Source organism: Canis lupus, chromosome 30, assembly GCF_003254725.2.
Source record: "Canis lupus dingo isolate Sandy chromosome 30, ASM325472v2, whole genome shotgun sequence".
NCBI lineage: Eukaryota > Metazoa > Chordata > Mammalia > Carnivora > Canidae > Canis > Canis lupus.
Genome location: NC_064272.1, coordinates 35,789,322 through 35,814,714, shown reverse-complemented (window position 1 = coordinate 35,814,714; position 25,393 = coordinate 35,789,322). Strand labels below are relative to the sequence as shown.

At 34.6% G+C, this 25,393-nt stretch overlaps 1 protein-coding gene across 13 annotated transcripts in view; it reads left to right on the top strand.

Annotated features, from left to right (window-relative positions):
• MYO9A (myosin IXA) overlaps nucleotides 1-25,393 on the top strand; it is a 263,941-nt gene that overhangs the window by 76,024 nt on the left and 162,524 nt on the right. For all 13 annotated transcript variants that reach the window (XM_025472276.3, XM_025472279.3, XM_025472280.3 and 10 more), the window contains 5 exons: nucleotides 1,794-1,891; nucleotides 5,694-5,820; nucleotides 13,349-13,438; nucleotides 17,132-17,248; nucleotides 23,107-23,241. In XM_025472276.3, coding sequence (XP_025328061.3) covers nucleotides 1,794-1,891; nucleotides 5,694-5,820; nucleotides 13,349-13,438; nucleotides 17,132-17,248; nucleotides 23,107-23,241 — 567 coding nt within the window. The remainder of the gene's footprint in view (nucleotides 1-1,793; nucleotides 1,892-5,693; nucleotides 5,821-13,348; nucleotides 13,439-17,131; nucleotides 17,249-23,106; nucleotides 23,242-25,393) is intronic.

The window sequence follows — 25,393 nt, the reverse complement described above, 5'->3', positions numbered from 1 at the left end:
AACAGCTTGGTAAAGTGTTTACTATTTATTAAGTATACAGTACATGTTCTCAGAGCCGCTGCCTTTATCAAAATCATCATTATCCATCCTTTCCTTGTAGAATTTTGTACCCATACTCCTCCCTGTATATCTTTCATCACTAGCCTCTCACTTATTGTATTTTCAATCTATTATTGTTTGAACTTTGAATAATTTCTGTTGCTTTTTCTCACGAGTTAATTAATGAAAGCAAGCAGTCAATCTGAGGATATGTTGGTTTGTATTTTCCTCTTAGCTCCTCAGAGTGTACTTGGAGCAAACTAAACTTTTCCTCTGAATTAAGAGAACTTATGCGACTTAGCATTTTAAGAAGAGAGGATTGTTAGGGACTGTTCTGTAATTTGCCTATATTATCATACATAATACAGAATTGTATAAATGATCCCAAGGAGAACAGTGGTGAGAAAATTGCCTTTAACAACAGACCTCTTGTTTCCCATTATATATTGATTTAATTCCTATTCAGGGTTATCCCGTTAAGTAAATAAGCTCAAGCAACTAAGGTTGCTTGGGAGAGTGCAGAGGATTTAGAACTGGACAGATTTTCCTTTGGCCACCCCTGTCATTTAGGTGAATTATTTAACTTCTGAGCCTGTTTTCTTCCATATTGAATGTTTATATAATTATATATATGTACACATAATTATCTCCTTGTGTTTATATTTACTTTAAAACTTTATATTATTCATTAACTCATTCTTAAAGGATCAAAAGCAGATTATAAATGCTAGATACTTGATAGTTTTAAAAATATAAATGAGTACTTTCTCAAAAAGGAATGTTTCATTTAATTCAGTACTTATTCAATAATCCAATGATTATATATTTACTTTAGTGATTACATGCTTTCTTCTTGGCACTGACTTGTTGCTGGAGATCAGCAGTGAATAAAATAGATAACAGTTAATGCATTTATTGAGTACTTTATACAACAACATTCCACAGTTAGATAGATATTTAAAAAGTAAATACATGTGAGGAGGGTTTTGAAAATGTAAATGTAAGGGACTGAGAATATATAGGAAAGGGCTTTAAAAAGTTATTTTATAAAGATAAAGATTACATATGTATTTGACTTTTTTGGGAGCTGAAATGCAAGGATTACTCAAAATATTTTTGTATTTGGTAGTTCACAGCTATCTTTACTAATGTGTGTATTTTGCAGATTTTTGGTTTTCATATATACATTCTTTTGCTGATTGAGAATCATATTTATATAGTTTTATTAGGAACTATTTTTACTATATCTAATATTAATATAAACATCTTTATATAAATCTAGGCTCCATTTATCAACTAAATTACCATCTTTTTAAAATTTATTTTTGTGTCTCAGGATCTAGTTCAGCACCTTGTATAAGGATAGACATTTATTAAATATCTGTCGAATAAATAACATTTGTTTGTGGAATTGAGCTCTCTGAAATGCTTTGGATCTTCAGAACTCTTCAGTACCACTCAAAATCAAACTTGGCATCAGAACATTTTATAATATTGCTAGCTCTGTTATCTTAAGTTATTTTGAGATAACTTGCTTTGGTAATTGTAAAAGGGAGAAAAAAAGGTAGCTTACTGGTATTTTGGTAGTTATGTGTTTAATTTGCATACTTGTAATAAGAATTCTCTAAATATTTCACCAGTTCTAGTTTTTATACACAGGAATACTTAACTAGAATTACTGTATTTCTGAAGAGGCTTATCTTACTTTTCAATAGATAATCTTGATTTCTTCCCCCTTTTTCTTAAATAAGCAGGATTGCTTCTCAGTGGAGGGGGAAGATTTGAGGCATGACTTTGAACGCTTACAGCTGGCCATGGAAATGGTAGGATTTCTTCCCAAGACACGAAGACAGTGAGTTTGTTTATTGTATTCTTATACCCTTGGTAGAGAACAAATCATCATGTGTTTTTCAAAAGTTCACCTTCCTTGGTCCTTTGAAAGAATTTTCTAACAGATATTCCTGATCTAGTGCGTCCTCCTACCTTGTTAAACATTGCTCTGAACATTTACTTTTCTAGCAGACTTGCTTTGCTTTTTTTTTTTTTTTTATTATAAATTCTTTGAGGTTCTCTTGAAAGTTGGAGCTCTTCTTCCTATAAAAATGTACATCCATAAATATTTGCATACAAGTGAGGGAGTTCCTGGTGTTCCTGAAGTTGGTCCATAGACCTTATTTAAAAACTTGCCTTATAATACTATTTTTATTGCTGCTTCTTTTCTGTGTCATTGATCTCGAATCTTATTAAGGCATGCATACCTATCAGTAAAACATAATTTTCCCTTATTTCCTCTGTAAATTTATGTCTATAGTATTGTACATATTTTATTATAAACAAAATAGAAATGTAAACATGTTGAGATAGAGATGAAGCAAATTATATTTAAAATAAATCTATTTAAAATTAAAGAAACAAATAACCTTGACTCTCACCAGAAAAAAAATAGTAACAGAACTTTTTTTTTTTTTAAGATTTTTTTTTTTTAATCTGATAGAGCACAAGCAGGGGGAATGGCAGGGAGAGAGGGAGAAGCAGGCTACTGCTGAGCAGGAGCCCGATGAGGGGCTTGATCGCAGGACCTTGGGATCATGACCTGAACTGAAGGCAGATGCTGAACAGACTGAGCCACCCTGGTGCCCCAATAGAACTATTTTTTGGGAAAGGGAATTAATTATGTCAGATCTGATTATATTGTCAGTTTTTAAAGTCACACTAAAAGTAGAAGAACGACAGCTCTGCTGTTTGCTTGTTTGCTTTTGATTACTATGAATCTTGAGCTAGTAGATTATTTGCCAAAATCTTTTTTTGAAAGATAAATTAAAATTAAATAACATAATATGTAAATATGCAAGCCCATTTAATTGATCACATAAACTGCAATTCACTGAAATTATTTAGTAAATGAGAGTAACCCTACAGTTAGTTCCTCCATGCCTTATTACTTATAGTCTTTCCTCAGCATATCCCCTTTACTTCATGTGACGCTTGACTGATTGACATATATGGATCTAAGTGTCAATCTGTATATTAAGTGATGGTGAAACTTAATTTAATTTTTTTTTTAGATAACATAAGTTGAAAATAATATATATATACTTCTCATGCACCAAGGGATTGTGTGTCTTTTATACTTTCTGATATCACTGTATCCCGTATTGGAAACCACTGGTAAATATATGTTCTTAGTAGCCTGGCCTATAATTTGACCTTTCTCTATCTTTTAGATATTATCTTCAGATATTCCCTAACACAAGTTTTGCATTTTAACTAGACTGATAGTGTCCTCTAAAACACTATGTTGTGTTCTGAATGTCCAGTATTGTCCTCATTTCTTGAAGGACCCATCTTATCTCTTTTTTAATCATTGAAATACTTTCAGGTTTTTTTTTTTTTTTGATAGCATATCATATGTACCATGATTCCCTTCTCTTTTGCTCATGAATGACTGTGCTAATAAATTACAACATTACTTTCAACTGCACTCAGATCTAACCCAGCATTCCTTTTAACATAACTTTGCAGGCATCCTAAAATTTGGTATGTAAATCGAAACCTGTTTGCTTTAGAGTACTGTTCATGTCCTTCATTTTAATTTTTTTTAAGTTTATATATTTATTTATTTAAGTAATTTCTGCACTTTCTGTGGGCTTGAACTCATGACCCTGAAATCAAGAGTTACACACTCTACTGAGCCAGCCATGTGCCTCCTGTTCTCCCTTTTTAATGAAATTTTTCTTAACTATGCATTGTTTCTACCCTTAGTATTTTAAGATACCTTGCCTTATATTATAGGGTTTTTGTTGTTTTATCTCCAATGCAAGATTTTAAGCTTTTTGAGAACAGGGATTTTTAAAAATTCATTTTTGTAAATTTTTAAATACTGAATTATTATAGTATATTAGATTGTTTATATAACATTTATTATTATTGGAGACTCTGCATCACATATTTGGGTGTGAGAAAATGTTAACATGCTGATTGTTGAACCCCAGATTCTAAAACGATGTAATTAGCAACCATATTAACTCCTACTAAAAATGATTTTTTAGTAAGTGGCCCATGAATTTGTGTTTTTATGTCTTTTGGCTTCCATTAGTCTTTATAATGGGTCATTTGATACTGAGTTTCCTCTCTAATTTACCACAGTATGTTTATAAATTATTCCTTTATAATTGAATTGTATTTTGCTTGAGTCATGTTAATGATTGAAACATTTACAGTTTTAAATTATTTGAAAAATTAGATCTGTCAATTAGATGTGGATTCAGGACCTTTGAAAGTGTGGCTATTTGGTTCCTAAAGCAGTGTCTTTATTTAGAATACATCCTAATTTTCAGAAAACACATAGTTAAAATTTTGCAGGTAGAACAGATTTATTTTTTATTTTTTTTTAAATTTTTACTTTTATTTATTTATGATAGTCACAGAGAGAGAGAGAGAGGCAGAGACACAGGCAGAGGGAGAAGCAGGCTCCATGCACCGGGAGCCTGACGTGGGATTCGATCCCGGGTCTCCAGGATCGCGCCCTGGGCCAAAGGCAGGCGCCAAACCACTGCGCCACCCAGGGATCCCTGAACAGATTTATAAGAGAATAATTGGATAAGACACAAAGATGTGTATATATATATGAATTTTCAGGAAGAGCTTTTAGATGGAATGTTCAGCTGTGTTAAATGCCTTTGAGAGGTCAGGTAAGTTAGGATATAATATATATTTTTTTAGTTACATGGAGATCCTTGGTAACTTCTCTGAGATATTTTAATGGGGTCAGATGTCAGGATATGATACTAAAATGACAAAGTGAAGAAAAGGAGTATGGGTTAACAGTTTAATAAGATTGTTTGTGAAGGTAAGGAGATGTGGGATCTAGGATGGGTTTTTTAAAGTAACAGAAAACTGAAGATGAGATTATTTTGATAGAAACTTCTTGTAGATTCAGGTAAGAGATAGGAAATAGTTATAATAAAGTTCTGGAGTAAACTGGAGTTCATGAGATAGAGAGCACAAGTAGGGATTTAGTTGTTGTTGACTGGAAGAGGGTCATGTATGTGTTCCTCTGAGACAGAAGGGAAGAATGAATAGAAGGGAGGGTTCAGTTGTAGATGTTTTACAGGAGAAGCCTGATATTAGGTAATATACCCCAATGGCTTCATACTGTTTGTTTTAAAAGCATTTATCAAGGGCAGCGCAGTATGACGTACGAAACTGTTTCTTAAATGGAACTAAGAATAAAAAAATCACTTAGGCTATTTGGTTAAAAAATACAGATTCTAAGACCTTGCCTTTAAAGATTCTGATTCAGTTGTTCTGAAATAGACAATGTAGGGAAGGGCATTTTAGGCAAGATGAAAAGCATTTAGAAAGATATGGACTTTGAAACACTATACAGAATCAGGCAATAGCAAATCCTCTTCAAACAACTATGTCCAGTGGTACAGTGCTGAAAGTAAGGTTATGTAAAGCACTTTGCATCATACTTGACATAGTATAAATAGATCTTATTTATTACAGTTATTATTTCCATATTTTTTATTTTTATGAAGACTAAATACATCATACTTGTCCTGGTTAATTTGCTTGATTAGAATTTTGCAGTGAAATGAGTTTAGAGACTGCACATAAGCAAGCTATAATTTATGGTTTTGTTTTCACAGGATTTTCTCTCTTCTCTCAGCCATACTCCATTTGGGTAATATCTGTTATAAAAAGAAGACCTATCGGGATGACTCCATAGATATCTGTAATCCTGAAGTTCTGCCTATTGTCTCAGAATTATTAGAAGTAAGTAATTGTATTTCAGTTGTCATTTCTCAAATACTGGGTAACTTCTCACTTTTAATTTTGTGTAATTATTTGGTTAAGTTTAAATGGGTTAATGCTTTTTTATTAATAATATTTCTCCAAATGATGGAATTTTTGCTATTGATCTTGCCAGAATCTTTGGAAGGCTTGAGTTTTCTTGTCTGCCTCTTTGGCCTAGATATCCATAATCCTTCAATTTGCTGGATAGGATCAATATTTTACTTTAGACTTTATCATATTCTGAGCCGTTGATAGTTTTTCTGTATTTGAGATTTCTTTTCATACTAAGATTGTGGTTAGAGTATCTGAAGATGGCATATCTGGATGAGTGGAGAGAAAAGTAAATTAAATTTTCTTCTTCATGTCTAAATAGGAGCCAGATATCTTCATCTCCTACCATACTTCTTCCTATAACTAAGGTCTTTATTAACTCATTCTTCCTGGAGTGATGACTTCTCATTCATCTTGAAAGGAGCATCATTTTTTATAGGCCTTCTCCTCTGACTGAACAAGGAAATACGTGTTTGTTTACGAACCTGTGTGTATTCATACTACAGATGTTTTTATATATCCGGCTATAGCTATATAAAGATAAACATGAGGTCGTACTGATGTTCCTAACTAATACGTTATCACGTGGGTCATTCTAGCCTTCTGATCTATAAACTCCCATTTTCACAGTGAGGAAGCTATATCCTACCTTCTGCTGTTCATTTACTGAATTATTCAATTTTACTATTCAGTTGACCCTTAAACTATGTAGGGGTTAGGGGAGACAACCCCCCCCACCCGGCAGTCAGAAATCTGTTTATAACTTTTGACTCCCCCAAAACTTACTGGCCTACTGTTGACCAGAAGCCTTACTGATAACATAAACAGTTGATTAACACACGTTTTATATGTTAGATGCATTATATACTGTATTCTTACAATAAAGTAAGCTAGGGAAAAGAAAATGTTAAGAAATTCAGAAGGAAGAGAAAATACATTTATAGTATTGTATTTATTGAAAAAAACCTCAAATGTAAATGGACTTGTATAGTTAAAATTGGTGGTGTTCAAGGATCAGCTGTGCATGTATCGGAGTGTTTATGTATTTATGTATGTGTGCACTGCTATTGGAAATGACTTTATCAGCTAGAGTATAAAGTGTAGTATTCCTTTTGCCTGTTTTAGTTTTTCATACTCCATTAATTTCCAGTTACTTAGGTTAGCACCTTTTCCTCCTTTAATTGAGGTTGTTTCATATATTTGTCATATAGTTAGATTCTCTTGTCATGGTCTGCATTCTTTCCTAGGATCCTCCAGTGTCTGAAAAGATTTGTTCTTTGTGCTATATGGGTTATGGCAAGTGCATAATGTCTCGTTTCTCTATTACAGTATCATGTAGAATAGTTTCATTCCTAAAAATCTCCTCTGCTTCACCTGTTCAGTACCTCTCCTCAAACCCCTGGCAACCACTGATTTTTTACTACCTCTATAAATTTGCCTTCTTCAGAATGTAGCATAATTGAAATTATATAGTATGCAGCCTTTTCAGACAGACACGTTTCACTTAGCAGTATGTATTTAAGATTCATTCATGTGTCTTTGTGGATTGATAGCTCATTTCCCTGTATTGCTGGGTAAAATGCCATGTGTAGATGCACCATAGTTTGTTTCTTCGTTCACCTATTGAAGGACATCTTGGTTCTTCCCATTTTTTTGCTGTTATGAATAGCCTTCTTTTTTTCTGTTAAAATATCACTATCTTTCAAATCTTGGTTCTTGTGTCTCTTTTTAGGGTTTTAACCTTATTTTAAATGGTCAAACTGACTACATTAGGATAGAATATTTGCATCTTCTTAGCATGATTTAATTTTGGTTTTGTAGCAGAAAGTTAATTGTTTACTAGTTTGTGCCTGTTATAAGGTGGCAGTGCTCTTTGAGAGCAATGGATGCCTCTTTCTTATTTATCTGATCTTAGAGTGCTTATTATTTTGCACATGCCTGAATGTCGTTTATTAACTTTAACAAAATGTTTTAGTTAGTCTGGCAGACAGGGGCTGGAGAAAGAAACACACTGAATTGAAACTAGGCTCACTCTTTGGAAAGAAGTTCTACCAGGATGTGGAGTGTGGTATCTGAAGGTGGTAATTTTGAAGGTCATGGGGATCAGAGAACAGACTATATTTCCATCAGGCATTTTAGGTGATATTTTAGTCAACATTTGGTCAACAGAAACACTTGGTATTGTCATAATAATAGTACATTGTAGCTAGTGGTTTTATTTACATGTTCAAGCATTCAGCAAGTACAAAGGCTTCTGGTCCTCGTGCAGTATTCCTTCTTTGGTTAGAGACTGATAAGAGCAATTCAGGTAATTCTAAAAGGAGCCAAGGTATTGGTGAAAAAGGAGAAATCCACTTCTGAGAATCAGGCTTACCAGTGTCAAAGTTAGACTAATTGCAAAAATGATTTGATAGCAAATCTTACTTTTGAACCCAAGCTTCTTAACTTCTTTATATTTTTAGACATTTTATTTATTTATTTGAGACAAAGAACATGTGAGTGGGAGGTGGGCAGAGGGAGAGAGAGAGAGAATCCCAAGCAGACTCCCTGCTGAGTGAAGAGCCCATCAAATGGCTCAGTCCCACAACCTTGAGATCATGACCTGAGCTGAAATCAAGAGTAGCATGCTAAACCGATTGAGCCAACAGGTGCCCCTTAACATCCTTCTTGTTGTGTTTAGTTGGGACTGGTTCTAGGAATGGAGATTTGGTAATAAGTAGGAAGAAGTTATCTTCAAAGTTGAGAAGCTAGACAAGTACTGACAGGATCTATACATAATAAGTATCCTGCTTGTATTCAGTTCTTAGAAATTATTTTTAAAGATAATTTCTTAATCAACGGAGGGTTGCTGGAGGGGATGAGGCAGGGCGGTGGGATAACTGAATGATGGACATTAAGGAGGGCATGTGATATAATGAGCACTGGGTAGTATATAAGACTGATGAATCACTGCTGAAATTAATAATATATGTTAATTAATTGAATTTAAATTAAAAAATAAAATAAGAAAATAGAATGATTTCCTGTAATTGGTTAAAATTGGTAATAATAATAATTGCAACCTTAAGGCTTTTGTTGAGCTAGAATTCAAAGATTAGGAGTAATAACTGGTTTAATTAAAATGTAAACTCTAGTTAAGATTTAATTTAATTCCTCTCCTTCTCAAAGTGATTCAGTTCATTGATAAATATAGATTTAGCTTTTAAGAACAAATGTTTCTGAAATTATTTTTTTCAATTATTTTTGTAATATTGTAGTTACCTCAGGCAGCAGTGAATTTTTTTTTTAATATTTTGAATATTCTCTTTACTGAATTCTGTTTGGGATATATACTTGTGAAATTATTGAAAGGTAAACAAGCTCCTGTAGATTAATTGTGGGTAATTGTGGAGCATATTTTTGTTGCATATTTTGGAGCATATCAGAACCATCCCCATTATCAAAAACTTCAGTTTTTAACAGATTTATATATTTTGAATATATTTTAACATCTGTTGAAACAATATAAAGAATAGATTTTTAACACATATCTGTTTCTCAATTAAGTGAAGATGAGAAACATTGTAGACCAAATATATTTTTTTTAATTTTTATTTATTTATGATAGTCACACAGGGAGAGAGAGAGAGAGAGGCAGAGACACAGGCAGAGGGAGAAGCAGGCTCCATGCACCGGGAGCCCGACGTGGAATTCGATCCCGGGTCTCCAGGATCGCGCCCCGGGCCAAAGGCAGGCGCCAAACCGCTGCGCCACCCAGGGATCCCTTGTAGACCAAATATTGAGCTCATTCTTAGTTATTTTGTATTAATAAAGTTTATTAATTTTAAAAGTCATGTTTGTACAACTAAGGACATTTGGGAAATTACAGAGGAAGTTGATTAAAATATGAATTCAGTAATATTTTCTTCAGGAAGCTTATCAAAGATAAGCAAGATTAGTGTGTTTTGTGCAGTTGTGCATATGAGGGTAGATCTGTGTACAATCATTTTTAGGTTTTAGTGCCAGCATTAAGCCAACTATCTAAAATGAATTGGGTAGTTATTTATCCTTTTAAATTTTTTCTGCATTTAAGGTAAGAATCATTAGCAAAGAATAATATATTCCTTAAAGATTTGAGAGATAACAACCCTATGATCAACTAACTGTATTAGATGTCCTTCCCATTTGTTTTGAATTAACCAGTTTTTTTTAGGATTTTCAAATCTGGCTTGAGTTCATTTTGATAATTTGTGTTTATCTAGGAAATCATGTGTTGATTAAATGTTTAAAATTTATTGTTTTTCATTCTTTCTAAGTATTCTGTATGTTTAAAAACTTTTTTTCTGTGGTGTTAGCTTTATGTTTGTATTTCTTAATTTTTTAAATTTAGTGAGAGTTGTCTTATTTTCAGATAATTGGCCTTTAGATATATCAGTTCTACCATTTTGCTTAATATGTATTAATTTCTTTTTAAACATATTTTCTTCTTCATTTTCATTTGACAGAGAGAGAGCCCGTGCACACAAGCAGGGGGGAATGGCAGGCAGAGAGGGAGAAGCAGGCTCCTGATGTGGGGGCTCAATCCCAGGACCCTGAGATCCTGACTTGAGTTGAAAGCAGACACTTAACCAACTGAGCCACCCAGGCACACTCCTTCCTCTGATAAATTATTATTGTTCTCAGTACACAATATATATAGAAAGCAATATAATAAACACCTGTGTACTCACAGCCCCACCCATGTAATAAAATATTACACAAAATTGTAGCTCACTTTATACTCTGCCATGCCAGAAGTAAACACTCATATAAGTTTGGTGCTTATCATTCTCATTCTTGTTTTATTTTCATAATAGATGTTTGCATAAAGAATATATAGTTTTTAAATATATTTTCATATTTTATGTAAATGTTTTACTATGTCATTCTAAAACTTTTTCATTCCAATTATGTTTTTGACATTTTTAGTACTGATTTAAATATTCTAGATGATGATTCATGGTTGCTTTGTAAAATTTCATTATATGAGTAAAACTATTTTTTTTTAATGGCGATTGAGGTCCTTTATTTTTAAGGATTTTATTTATTTATTCATGAGAATACACAGAGAGGAGAGAGAGAGAGGGGCAGAGGAAGAAGCAGGCTCCATGCAGGGAGCCCAACGCAGGACTTGATCCTGGGTCTCCAGGATCAGGCCCTGGGCTGAAGGCGGCACTAAACTGCTGAGCCACCCGGACTGCCCAATTGAAGTCATTTGTAATTTTTCACTTATTGGTAGTACTGTGATAGGCATTTTTGCACATGTCTCCTTGCTGGCATGTGTGAGAATTATTTTAGAATATAGTCCAAGGAGTATAGTTTTTAGGTTGTGGTATACATACACATAAATAGTTGACTGATATTGACAGATTACTGTCTATAGTGATTGTACCAGTTTATATAAGTGTATGGAAGTAACTTTTGCTCCACATTGTTGCTTAAAAAAATTTCTTGAGTTTGTACTGCATAGATCATTTATTTTTAAATATTCACTTTTAGTAATAATTGCTTAACCTCACAATAAAAGTGTTTTTTTTAATCACATAAGTTTTTTCTTAGTTTTTTTTTTTTTAAGATTTTATTTACTTATTCATGAGAGACACAGAGAGAAAAGCAGAGGCATAGACAGAGGGAGAAGCAGACATCTTGCTGGGAGCCTGATGTGGGACTCAGTCCCCAGGATCATGACCTGAGCTGAAGGTGACGCTCAACCATTGAGCCACCCAGGTGTCCCAGTTTTTTCTTATTTTTATTAGTTTCGTCCTGCTTGTGTAATCTGGTAATATTTTTGTTTTTCAAAACATTTTAAGTATATATGAAAGCTTGAGGTCTTATATTTAAACTTTGGCTATTTTTAGTTTTACTGCAGTTTGTAAAGGTAATGCTCCTCAGATTCTTTTTCCAGTTTGTTTTGAATTTGAAGACTGGCAGTGAATGCTCCAAAAGAAGGTATATTTCCTTTATGATATCACATTTTAAAAAATGATTGATCTCATGATGCCTGGGTGGCTCAGATTTTGATTGTCTGCCTTTGGCTCAGGGTGTTTTCCCGAGATCTGGCATTGGGTCCCACATTGGGCTCTTTGCGAGGAGCCTGCTTCTCCCTCTGCCTGTGTCTCTGCCTCTCTCTTTGTGTGTCTCTTGTGAATAAATAAATCTTCAAAAATAAAAAAGATTGATTTGTCATGAATTGGTGGTGGCAGGATCATGCTTCACTCTATTGTTTTGTAACTCATTTTCTCCTTATAATTGAATCTTTTTTGCTTGATATACATTATATCATGTACTTAAAATTTTATGAGTGCTATATCTTTTTTTGTGTAAATATTTTTATAAAATACCCTTGTTTTACCATTTCATGCCCCTCAGTGTGGCAAAAGTCAGTAGTCTGATAATATCAAGTATAGTGAAGGTTTGAAGAAATAGGAATGCTCAGGGCTGATGAGAGAGCAGATTGGTGAGAACTAAATACAGTAGTTTAGCAATATGAAAGATGAAAGATGTGATGTGTATGCTATTAAAGATGAAAATGTGTATGCTATTATATAGTAATTCCACTTTTAGATTTATACTTCGGAGAAACTCTTGAACTCATATGCAAGAATATTCACTTCAGTTTACTTCCTAATAGTGCAAAATGGTAATTACTGTAAATGCCTACATGTAGAAGAATGGATTAAACACTAGTAATTTATATACTGGGAAGCTGTATAGCAGTTAAAATGAATAAGCTTGATCTAAATTATCAATGTAGTTGGATCTCAAAAACATATGGGCAGTATGATTTCATAAAGATAAGAGTTAAATATACTTGGCAGTATAATGTATTTGCAAATACATCTAGTAAATATACTATATATATATATATATATATATATACACACACACACACACACCTGAACTGAAGTAATAACGTGTCAAATTCATGATAGTATTTACCTCTAGAGAGAATGAAAAAAAAGGAAGCATCAACTTTATTTTAAAGATTAACACAAATAAATATAAAACCTCTGGAAACATAAATAAGTACTCATTGTAATGTTCCTGGGATTCAAGAAGTATTGTCACTTTTTAGTCCTTGAATGCAAGTTGTGGGATTATGGTTGATCATCTTAAAATTTTTTTGCACTATTCTGTATTTTCCATATTTGGCACAAAGAAATATGTGTCTCCATTGTGATCAGAAAGAAAACTTTAACTAAAAAGACTCATCTGTCTTACCCTCTCTGTTTTGGGTTGGGGTATGGGAAGTGGTGTGAGTGGAACATTTAACTTTCACCTTGGCCAGTATTTAAATTGCTAAATGTATTGTCTTTGCTTTTTCTATTGTATATTTGCTAATCTCATTAAACATTGTTTTCTCTATTTGGATTTTCAATAAATAATTCCACTCATTGTCATAAATCTTATACACTAAATTTAGTTTTGTCTTCTCTAGGTTAAAGAAGAGATGCTATTTGAGGCATTAGTTACAAGGAAGACTGTGACAGTGGGAGAAAAGCTTATTTTGCCATATAAGCTCGCAGAGGTATGAATGGATTTTCTTTTCCTTTTTTTTTTTTTTGTAAAAGATTTTATTTATTTATTCATGAGAGGCAGAGAGAGAGGCAGAGACACAGGCAGAGGGAGAAGCAGGCTCCATGCAGGGAGCCTGACGTGGGACTTGATCCTGCGTCTCCAGGATCACACCCTGGGCTGAAGGTGGCGCTAAACCACTGAGCCACTGGGGCTGCCCCCTGAATGGATTTTCTTAAGATCAGAGTACTCGGAACAGTTTTAGAAGTTTGAATTTTTGTTCTTTTAACAGAATGAAAATAACAAAGTGTTGATTGAAATATTTTTCGAGCCCTTGAAATTCGGTTGTGAACATTCCATCAACTTGAAAACTTAAAATTGAATGTCTGTAGGCATACATTTTTCTCCAGAGATCTTTATCTGTTCACCATTCTTAAGTTTTATATTATTAATATGAGGTGAATAGGTAGTAGATAGATTTACAAATGAGCAGTATTTGATCCAATTGATAATTTATTCTTCAGGCAGTTTCTTATCTTTCAGAACATCATTCTCTTCTGGTTCACTTTTTTGTTGTTGACCACTCATTTGTAATTCCTTTTGTTTGCTCTTTTCCACTTAACCTCTAAAAAATGTAGTGCTCTAGTACACAGTCTTTTGTCTTTTCTTCTCTATAATCCTTATCCAGGTGATCTCACCTAGTCCCATGAAGAGTATCATCTGTATCCTGAAGCTTCTAGATGAGATTTATTGCTGTCATTGTCTTTTTTATTATAATATATTATTCAGATGTATTTGAATGGGAAAATTATTGAAAGCCTACTGTTCTGTAGTGTAATTTAATGACAGTGATGGGAAATCACAGACTATGACAGTTATTAAAATAGGACAGGAATGTGAGATTAGAAGACAGAGGTAGAGATTAGTGAAAGAACTGTGAAAAAAAAAAAAAAAGAACTGTGGAGGGGTGCCTGGGTGGCTCTGTGGTTCAGTGTCTGGCTTCAGCTCCGATCGAGTCCCCCATCGGGCTCCCCACAGGGAGCCTGTTTCTCCCTCTGCCTAGGTCTCTGCCTCTCTCTCTGTGTTTCTCATGAAAAAATAAATAAAATCTTAAAAGAACAAAAAGAACTGTGGAGAATGGTTTCTAGGCTGACACTGGTCCATTTATCCTATTTTTGGGGTTCTTCCTATAACTGTGCCATGAAATCTACATTTCTTCATTATATCATGTGCCTTACCTCATAGTCTCCAACTTTGAAAGCTGCTTTCTAAACAGAAAAAGCCAAACCTTTTTAAGAGTTTTGCCCTTCCTTTACTTTATAAGGGTTCAGTACTTTTGTAATTTCTCTTATAACTTTTGTCAATGTAAAATATTTCCTGGAGTGCTCAGGCAGTTAAGTATTTGACTCTAGGCTTCAGCTCAGGTCATGATCTCAGGGTTGTGAGATCAAGCCCCCATCAGACTCTGTGCTGGGCAGCAAGGAGCCTGCTTGAGATTCTGTCCTTTTGCCCCTTCCCTCTCCCTAGCTCTCTTAAAATTTTTCTTATGTTTATTTACATTTTTAACTTTAAATTCAACTTTCTGAGATGATTTTTGTAGACCCTGCTTTATTTTTGTTTGCATCTGTTTGGTGTATTTATTTATTTGTCTAGTAAATATTTGAAAATCTTTGTGTCCAGAAATGTACTGGGCATTAGGAATAAAATAAGGAGCAGTCCTTAATGATTTTAATATTTTATCTGAAGAGCGATGGAAAGGTCTTAAAATGTTTTAGCAAAAAAGTGTCTTAGATTTTTTTCCTAAAGATTGATTGATTGATTGATTGGTTTGACAGAGAGAGAGAGAGAATGAGAGAGTGCACACACACACAGAGGGCAAGGAGAAGCAAGCTCCTCACTGGAGGAGCTTGATGTGAGGCTCAATTCCACTCTGCGGAGCATGGCCCCTCTTCCTAGTTCACAGGTTGTTGACAAGGATTCAGTTCCTTGCAGTTACAGGATTAAGAGTCATGCTCAGCAGAGTTTGCTTGTGGTGCTTTACACAACATGGCAGTTTGCTTCATCAGAGGCTCTGATGGAAAGGCTCAGTCTCTTTTAAGAGACTTCTCTGATTGTCAGCTACCCAGGGTAATCCTCCTTTGATTAATTAAAAAAAATCAGCTGATTTTGGGTCATAGTTGTCTTTTAAATCCCTTTGTCATATAAGATAAGATAGTTACTGGAGTGAAATTCATCATATTTACTGTCCTGCCCATAATTAACAGGAGGGAGGTATACGGAATGGGAATCTTGACAACCATCTTAGAGTTTTGTCTAACATAGAGGGCAAGAATGAATGTGGAATGATGAGTTTGGAGGCTGTAGTAGTAGTACTGGGGAGAAAGAGGCTTGCTGCTTTGTCTAAAATAGTGATATACTGATAGGGAGAAATGGGTATATTTGAGAAGAAAGAAATTTAGACAATAAAATCAACAGAATCCAGCAATGATTTGCTTAATGGGAAGCAAGGAGAAAGAAGGAAATATTAAGGATAAATTCTAATTTTCTGGTTCACACAACTGTAAGAGTATTGGTACCATTCATTGAGATAAGAAACACTCAGTGAGATCTTATTTGGGTGGGAAAATATTAATTGGTATTTGGGTTTATTGAGATTAAACTTTGATAGGACCACATTTCAGAGAAGAGAGGCCAAAAGTATAATATTGGGAGTTATGGAGTAAATAAGTATTATATTGGTATATTTGGATTCTTTCTGACTGCTACTTTATGCAAATAGTGGTTAATGTAAACCATAAGTAGGTGGGTTATAGTTTTTATTTTATTTTATTATTTTTTTAAAAGATTTTATTTATTTATTCATAGACACACAGAGAGAGAGGCAGAGACACAGGCAGAGGGAGAGGGAGAAGCAGGCTCCATGCTGGGAGCCCGATGTGGGACTCGATCCCAGGTCTCCAGGATCACACCCCAGACTGCAGGCAGCGCCAAACTGCTGCGCCACCAGGGCTGCCCTATAGTTTTTAGTTTAATGTGAAGATCTGTCTTTTCATGAAAAAAATTCAACCCATTTGTATTTTTTATGCTAATATATTTTCTTTTTCTGTGCTTTTGTGTCTTACGCTTGAGTTTTTAGTTTTAAAATCTTTTGCTGAATTAGATTAGATTGCCTTCATTCTTCCCTCTGAAAAAAATAGAACGGTGGTTCCCATCGTATAATCTATTATTGATTTTTTTGAATTTTAAAGATACTTTGTTGATAACTTGCTTAAGTGTAGAGTTCTAGGGTCACATTCCGTTTTCTCTCAGAACTCGCGACCATTTTCCAATTATTTTCAAGTTTCTGATGTTGAAGATAGAGAATTTTTTTTTTTTTTTTTTTTTTTAGAATGGGCTGGAGTCTGGGCTTCAGCCAAAGCTTTTTTTTTTTTTTTTTTTTTATTATTATTTATGATAGTCACACAGAGAGAGAGAGAGAGGCAGAGACACAGGCAGAGGGAGAAGCAGGCTCCGTGCAGGGAGCCTGACGTGGGACTCAATTCCGGGTCTCCAGGATCAGGCCCTGGGCTAAAGGTGGCGCCAAACCACTGGGCCACCAGGTCTGCCCAGCTTTCTTTATTAATTGAGAGCAAAATAGACTTTGTTATAGTGCCTTAGATTATTGCCATCTTCATTTGTTCTGTAACCTTTTTCTTTTTTTTTTCAGGCTGTGACTGTGAGGAACTCCATGGCTAAGTCTTTATATAGTGCCCTATTTGACTGGATAGTTTTTCGGATTAATCACGCACTTCTGAATAGTAAAGATTTGGAGCAAAATACGAAGGTATACATTGGGCTATTATATATTTTTCCTGGAAAATGATTTTAATAAAATAATAATAATACATGAAATTTAAAAACACAGAATTATGTAGAGTAATAAATAAGAATCACCTTTTATTTATATTCCTTGCTGTTTCCCTCCTTATGTGCATTTTTATTACCTTATTCAGGGAAACTACCATTTTGTGTATCTTTTCAGACCTTTTCCTTATGTACATGTCTATGTGTGTGTGTGTGTGTGTGTGTGTATATATATACACACACACATAGTTGCTTTTAAAAATAAAAATAGAATTATGTTATCTGTATGTTTCTTTTATTTTTTTTTTACCTGAAATATATCTGGAACCTCATTATTTTTAATAACTTTGTAATATTATATAATATATATCATAAATTTCCCCATAAAATATATTACATTTATTTTATTGTTATAAATGATGATACAAAAAATATTCTTTGTGTATGTTTCTCCAAGATAAAATCCTCAAGATGAATTGCTGGATTTAAGAATATATACATTTTAGAATTTTGGTAGCTACTTAAATTGCTTTTCAAAATAGACTACACTTTCACTGGTAGTGTATGAAAATGCCTGTTTCCTCACACCTTTACTCACATTGGATATTATCAGTTGTTTCATCTATTAATCTGATTAGGAGGACTATCCCATTTTATTGTCTGTTATTTCAATGGTAGATGAAAGTCGAGTATCTTAGGTTTTTCATCACTTGATTATATATTTTGCTATTTTTATGTTGTTCGTTTTGTCTTTCTTTTTTTCGGGGTCATGGTGGATATTGCAGACTCATAGTTTGATATATATTGCATATATTTTTTTGATTTTTTTTTTTATTTTTTTTTTATTTTTTTTAAATTTTTTTTTATTTATTTATGATAGTCACAGAGAGAGAGAGAGAGAGAGGCAGAGACACAGGCAGAGGGAGAAGCAGGCTCCATGCACTGGGAGCCCAATGTGGGATTCGATCCCGGGTCTCCAGGATAGCGCCCTAGGCCGAAGGCTGGCGCCAAACCGCTGCGCCACCTAGGGATCCCTTTTCTTGATTTTTAATATTTATTTATGTTGTGTTTTAGGGCCCATATGTTTTAAATTTTGGGGCAGTTAATTCTGTCATATTTTTCCTTGATTTTCCTGGGTTTTATTTATTGGTTTTTCTTACGTAGGAAGGCCTCTTTTATCCCAAGATTATAAAAATATTTATTCTTGTACTTTTAGAATTTAATTTTTATATTTAGATTTTTATCTAATTGGAATTTATTTAAGATTTAAAACTTTTTTTTTTACATTTGTTTTTATTTAAGTTTGATTTGCTATCATATGGTATAACACCCAGTGCTCTCATCCCATCAAGTGCCCTCCTCAGTGCCCGTCACCCAGTTACTCCATCCCTCCGCCCACCTCCCCTTCCACAACCCTTTGTTCGTTTCCCAGAGTTAGAAGTCTCTCATGGTTTGTCTCCCTCTCTAATTTTTACCACTCAGTTCCCCTCCTTTCCTTTGCAATCCCTTTCATTATTTCTTATATGCCACATATGAGTAAAACCATATGATGATTGTCCTCCAATTGACTTACTTCACTCAGGATAATACCCTCCAGTTCCATCCATGTTGAAGGAAATGGTGAGTATTTGTCCTTTCTGATGGCTGAGTAATATTCCATTGTACATATATATACCACATCTTTATCCATTCATCTGTTGAAGGACAACATGGCTCCTTCCACAGTTTGGCTATTGTGGACATTGCTGCTATGAACATTGGAGTGCAGGTGTCCTGGTGTTTTACTACATCTGTATCTTTGGGGTAAAAACCCAGTAGTGCAATTGGTGGGTCGTAGGGTAGCTCTATTTTTAACTTCTTGAGGAACCTCCACACTGTTTTCCAGAGTGGCTGCACCAGTTTGCATTCCCACCAGTAGTGCAAGAGAGTTCCTTCCCCCTTCTCCACATCCTCTCCAACATTTGGTGTTTCCTGTCTTGTTAATTTTCACTATTCTCACTGGCGTGAGGTGGTATCTCGTTGTGGTTTTGTTTTATTTCCCTGATAGCATGTGATGCAGAGCATTTTCTTATGTGCTTGTTGGCCGTGTGTATGTCTTCTTTGGATAAATTTCTGTTCATGTCTTCTGCCCATTTCATGATTGGATTTTTTTTGTTTCTTGGGTGTTTGAATATGATGAGCTCTTTATAGATCTTGGATACTAGCGCCTTATCTAATATGTCATTTACAAATATTTTCTCCCATTCTGTAGGTTGTCTTTAGTTTTGTTGACTGTTTCTTTTGCTGTGCAGAAGCTTTTTATCTTGATTAAATCCCAGTAGTTCATTTTTGCTTTTGTTTCCCTTGCCTTTGTAGATGTATCTTGCAAGAAGTTACTGTGGCCAAGTTCAGAAAGGTTGTTGCCTGTTTTCTACTCTACGATTTTGATGAATTCTTGTCTCACATTGAGATCTTTCAACCATTTTGAGTTTATCTTTGTGTATGGTGTAGGAGAATGGTCCAGTTTCATTCTTCTGCACGTGGCTGTCCAGTTTTCCCAGCACCATTTATTGAAGAGACTATCCTTTTTCCAGTGGATATTCTTTCCAGCTTTGTCGAATATTAGTTGACCATAGAGTTGGGTGCTCATTTCTGCATTTTGTATTCTGTTCCATTGATCTATGTGTCTGGTTTTGTGCCAGTACCATACTGTCTTGATGATCACAGCTTTGTAATATAGCTTGAAATCCGACATTGTGATGCCCCCGGCATTGGTTTTCTTTTTCAGTATTCCTTTGGCTATTCGGGGTCTTTTCTGATTCCATACAAATCTTAAGATTATTTGTTCCAACTCTGAAGAAGTCCATGGTATTTTGATAGGGATTGCATTGAACATGTAAATTGCCCTGGGTAGCATGGACATTTTCACAATATTTATTCTTCCAATTCATGAGCATGGAATGTTTTTCCATCTCTTTGTGTCTTCCTCAATTTCTTTCAGAAGTGTTGTGTAGTTTTTAGGGTATAGATCCTTTACCTCTTTGGTTAGGTTTATTCCTAGGTATCTTATGCTTTTGGGTGCAGTTGTAAATGAGATTGATTCCTTAATTTGTCTTCAGTCTCAGTGTATAGAAATGCAGCCAATTTCTGTGCATTGATTTTGTATTCTGCCACATTACTGAATTGCTGTTTGAGTTCTGGCACTTTTGGGGTGGAGTCTTTTGAGTTTTCTGTATATAGTATCATGTCATCTGCGAAGAGGGAGAGTTTGACTTCTTTGACAATTTGAATGCCTTTTATTTCTTTTTGTGTCTGATTACTGAGGCTAGGGCTTCTAGTACTATGTTGAATTAATAGTGGTGAGAGTGGACATCCTGTCATGTTCCTGATCTTAGGGGAAAGGCTCTCAGTTTTTTCCCCCTTGAGAATGATACTCACTGTGGACTTTTCATAAATGGCTTTTAAGATATTGAGGGATGTTCCCTTTATCCCTACACTTCGAAGAGTTTTATCAAGAATGGATGCTGTATTTTGTCAAATGCTTTCTCTGCATCTGTGGAGAAGATCATATGGTTCTTGTTTTTTCTCTTGTTGATATGAGCTATCACATTGATTGTTTTACGAGTGTTGGACCACTCTTGCATCCTGGGGATAAATTCCACTTGGTCATGGTGGATAATACTCTTAATGTACTGTTGGATCCTGTTGGCTAATACCTTGGTGAGAATTTTGTACCCATGTTCATCAGGGATATTGATTTATAATTCTTTTTGGTGGGGTCTTTGTCTGGTTGTGGAATCAAGGTAATGCTGGCCTCATAAAATGAGTTTGAAAATATCCCTCCCTTTCTATCCTTCGAAACAGCTTTAGTATAATAGGTATTCTTTCTTCTTTAAACGTTTGATAGAATTCCCCTGGGAAGCCATCTGGCCCTGGACTTTTATGTCTTGAGAGGTTTTTGATGACTGCTTCTATTTCCTTGCTGGTTATTGGCCTGTTCAGGTTTTCTGTTTCTTCCTGTTCCAGTTTTGGTAATTTGTGGTTTTCCAGAAATGCATCCATTTCTTCTAGATTGCCTGATTTGTTGGCATATAGCTGCTCATAATACGTTTTTAAAATAGTTTGTATTTCCTTGGTATTGGTTGTGATCTCTTTCTTTTCGTGATTTTATTAATTTGAGTCTTTTCTTTCTTTTCTTTTTCTTTTTTTTTAATAAGGCTGGCTAGGGATTTATCTATCTTATTAATTCTTCCAAAGAACCAGCTCCTGGTTTTGTGGATCAGTTCTACAGTTCTTCTGGTCTCTATTTCATTGAGTTCTGCTTGAATCTTTATTATCTCTCTCTTCTACTTGTTCTTTATTATCTCTCTCTTCTACTTGTTCTTCCTCCAACTCTTTTAGATGCGAGGTTAGCTTGTGTATTTGAGTTTTTTTTTTTTCCATTTTTTTGAGGGAGGTTTGTATTGTGATGTATTTCCAAGATTTAAAATTTTTAATCTCTGCACCCAATTTGGGGCTTGCATTCACAAATCCAAGATCAAGAGTCACATGTTCCAGTGATGGAGTCAGCCAGGTGCCCTTGAATTAATTTAATTTAATTTAATTTAATTTTTAAAAAGATTTTATTTATTTATTTGACAGATGGAGACAGTACAAGCAGGGGGAGTGGCAGTAGAGGGAGAGGGAGAAGTAGGCTACCCACTGAGCAAGACCCTGGGATCATGACCTGAACTGAGGCAGATGCTTAACTGACTGAGCCACCCTGGCACCCCAGAATTTATTTTTTAATATGGTAGAAGCATCTACATACAGTTGTCATGCAACTGTATTTTAAGAATGAGGTGAGGTGGTGAGAAGAATGCTGGTTTAGAGGTATTAGAGCTGAATCCATATTATCTATAATTAGAGTATAATTTGTAGAAGCAAAATACCAAGACATAGAAGAATAAGCATTTGTATACTATACTGTACTATTTTATACCAAATAGATAAAAGATTTGAGTTTTGTTAACTTTAGGGAATAGAAATTGATAATGAAGAAGGGATTTTTGTTTTTTGTTACAATATTTTATAACTATTTAACATTGTAAACTTAGGTTTTTTTTTTAATAAAAATTTTTTAAAAATTTGGGGCACTTGGATGGCTTTGTTGGTTGAGCATCTGACTCTTGGTTTCAGCTCAGGTCATGATCTCATGGGTTGTGGAACTGAACCAGTGTCAGGCTTCACACTCAACAGGAAATCTGCTTGAGGCTTCTCCCTTCATCCACTCCCCCTACTCCCTCTTTCTCTAAAATAAATAAATAAATCTTTAAAAAGACCTTTTTAAAATTGAAGAAACCACATATTCTGATGTCCAATTACACTCTTAGCTTGCACAAGGCTGATTAAACATACTAGTTAGCTTGGTTTGTAAAGCAGAATTCTGTTGGGCTATAGAAGTGGAATTAGGAAAACTTGCATGATGTTCTTTGTATAATCTGGGAGACCCAGGAAAAAACCTAGCTTTAGATTATTTTTTACTTCCCTATAGGTGAAGTACTTTTACTTTCTTATCTCTTAGAATTTAGGGATTTCTGAGATTGAGAACAAGTTACTAACCCTTCTTCAAACATTTCTGTAAACAGTGTATTACATGTATTAAAATTTTGGATGTATTTTTATAATTGGGATAAAAAGAAGAAGTTGAAGATAAAACTAAAATACTTTTGTGGAATATTTTGGTAGAAGACTGGCCCCCCAAAATTTCCTCTCCACTACTATAAGAGAACTTTGAGCATTTTCTTACCGATATTGTATTTATTCATGAAATAAATTTGAACATGTTTTTTTAACTCTAATTTTTTTCCTGTTTTACAGACTTTGTCCATTGGTGTTCTTGATATTTTTGGGTTTGAAGATTATGAAAATAACAGCTTTGAACAGTTCTGTATAAATTTTGCTAATGAACGTTTACAACACTACTTCAATCAGCATATTTTTAAATTGGAGCAAGTGAGTACCTAAATGCATATATGCTTGCCCCCTCCCATTGTCTCACCCACTTATCTTCACACATGTATATACATATATAAATTTTTGAGTCATAGTTACAAGCATTTTAAATCTTATACTTCCATGCAGATACTATAGTCTTTTTTTTTAAGATTTTATTTATTTATTCATGATAAACAGAGAGAGAGAGAGAGAGAGAGAGAGGCAGAGACACAGGCAGAGGGAGAATCAGGCTCCATGCAGGGAGCCTGACATGGGACTTGATCCCGGGTCTCCAGGATCACGCCCTGGGCCGAAGGCAGGTGCCAAACTGCTGAGCCAACCAGGGGTCCCCCAGATACTATAGTCTTTATGTCTGTGTTAGCAAATGAAAAATCAGCATAGTTTTTGAGCCATATGATACTGGATTTCCTTTTCTTTTTAGTAGACCTCAAGTAGATTAAAAAATATGTGTTTGCTTGAGTACACCTTTGAATGAAAAGATGCATGGGTTTGCTTTGAGTTTCTGTTGGTGATTTTTAATTGCTGCCATGTGCTTGGTCACTGTGTGTAATGCTAAATATGCTTGTGTGATAGCTTTGGTCTTTTAGTTTCAATCCAGTTGATTAGTGTCTTATTTCTTTATCCGTGGGGTTAGCGGAGCTTATTAATAGAATTTTGAGTTAATTTAGAGTATGGATATAGGGAAATAGGATATTGTAGAGAGACCAAAATGAGTAATTAGATATTTTGGGGGAGAAGTTTAAATTGATTTAGAGTTGAGTGAGCCATCGGTTTCCATGAGAATGCTTATGGTAAATGCAGGGTCAAAGAAGACGTGAGCTCTTTCTGAAAGCCAAGTTTTAAGTTAGCAACAAGTTGAGATTGTAGCCCACAATTTCAATTTGTATAGGAGGATATAAGTAGAAGCAGGGTTCACATTTATCTCAAGGAAATGGTGAAGAAATGAAATGAACAGGAGGACCAAAACACATTTACAAAACAGGAAAAAAAAAAAAGACCTTTCTTTTCCTTGGGGTTTTTTGCTCTCTGTCCTAGCTTCAAGTGCATCTGTCTTGCTTAAAGGGTTATGAGGACTGATTAACCGTAGCACAAGCAGCACTAGTTCTGGCCATCTTGATGATGCTTGAAATTTTAAACACATAACCTTTTAGGGACACCTGGGTGGCTCAGCAGTTGAGCGTCTGCCTTCAGCTCAGGGCCTGATCTCTGGATCGAGTCCCACATTGGGCTCCCTGCATGGAGCCTGCTTCGCTGCCTATGTCTCTGCCTCTCTCTCTGTGTCTCTCATGAATAAATAAGTAAAATCTTAAAACCCTCCCCCAAACCGAAAAAAACACCTTTTAGCTAGACTCTCTGATGGAGCTATTAAAAGATAATACAGTATTATTTGTTACAGTGTTAACTAACATTTGCATAGCACTTACTATTTATTAGGTAAGGTACTATTTTTATTCTGGTTTTACAGATGATATCTGAAGCCAGTATCCATTCAAACCTTAGCACTTTGGTTCTATGATTCTTGCTTTTAACCAAAACTTGGCTGGGATTGTTCTACTTGACTCAGTCTACTGTCCTTTTAGCTAGATCATGCTAAACAAGTATTTTTTATCTTTTGTAAATGGATATATGTATTGGAGGGGTGGAGAAATGCATTTTGTTGAGTGCTGTGTTTTACGAAGCGAGGTGTCAGTTGCTCTTTGGATCATTAAACAGAAGAGTAAGTAAATTGCTTTTGAAGGAAAAAGGTATTGACTATTACTGAATTTTTTTTTTTTTTTTTTACCTTTTCTAGAAGTGTAGATTAGACATTGAGGAGCCATAAGAAATACTTTGCCTAAAAACATGTATAGAAAATAAAACCTTACGTTTATGGAAAATGTGTTTGGAACTACTAAGGCATGGATGATCTTTATTTGCTACCCTGAATTTTATAATCTTGGGCAGTGTGGTGGAATTATGGGTCAGAAGACTTAGATTCCAAGATACATCTTTTTTTTCCTTTCAAGTTTCAGTATTCTCTTCTGTAATTTAATGTAATGGGTATTCTTTTGCTATAATTTATAGAAAGTTTGGAGACTTTAGACCTCTGCCATCTCATCTGTTTATTCTTCCTGTCTCTTGTGTTTTTCCACTGAAAATGGATTTCCTG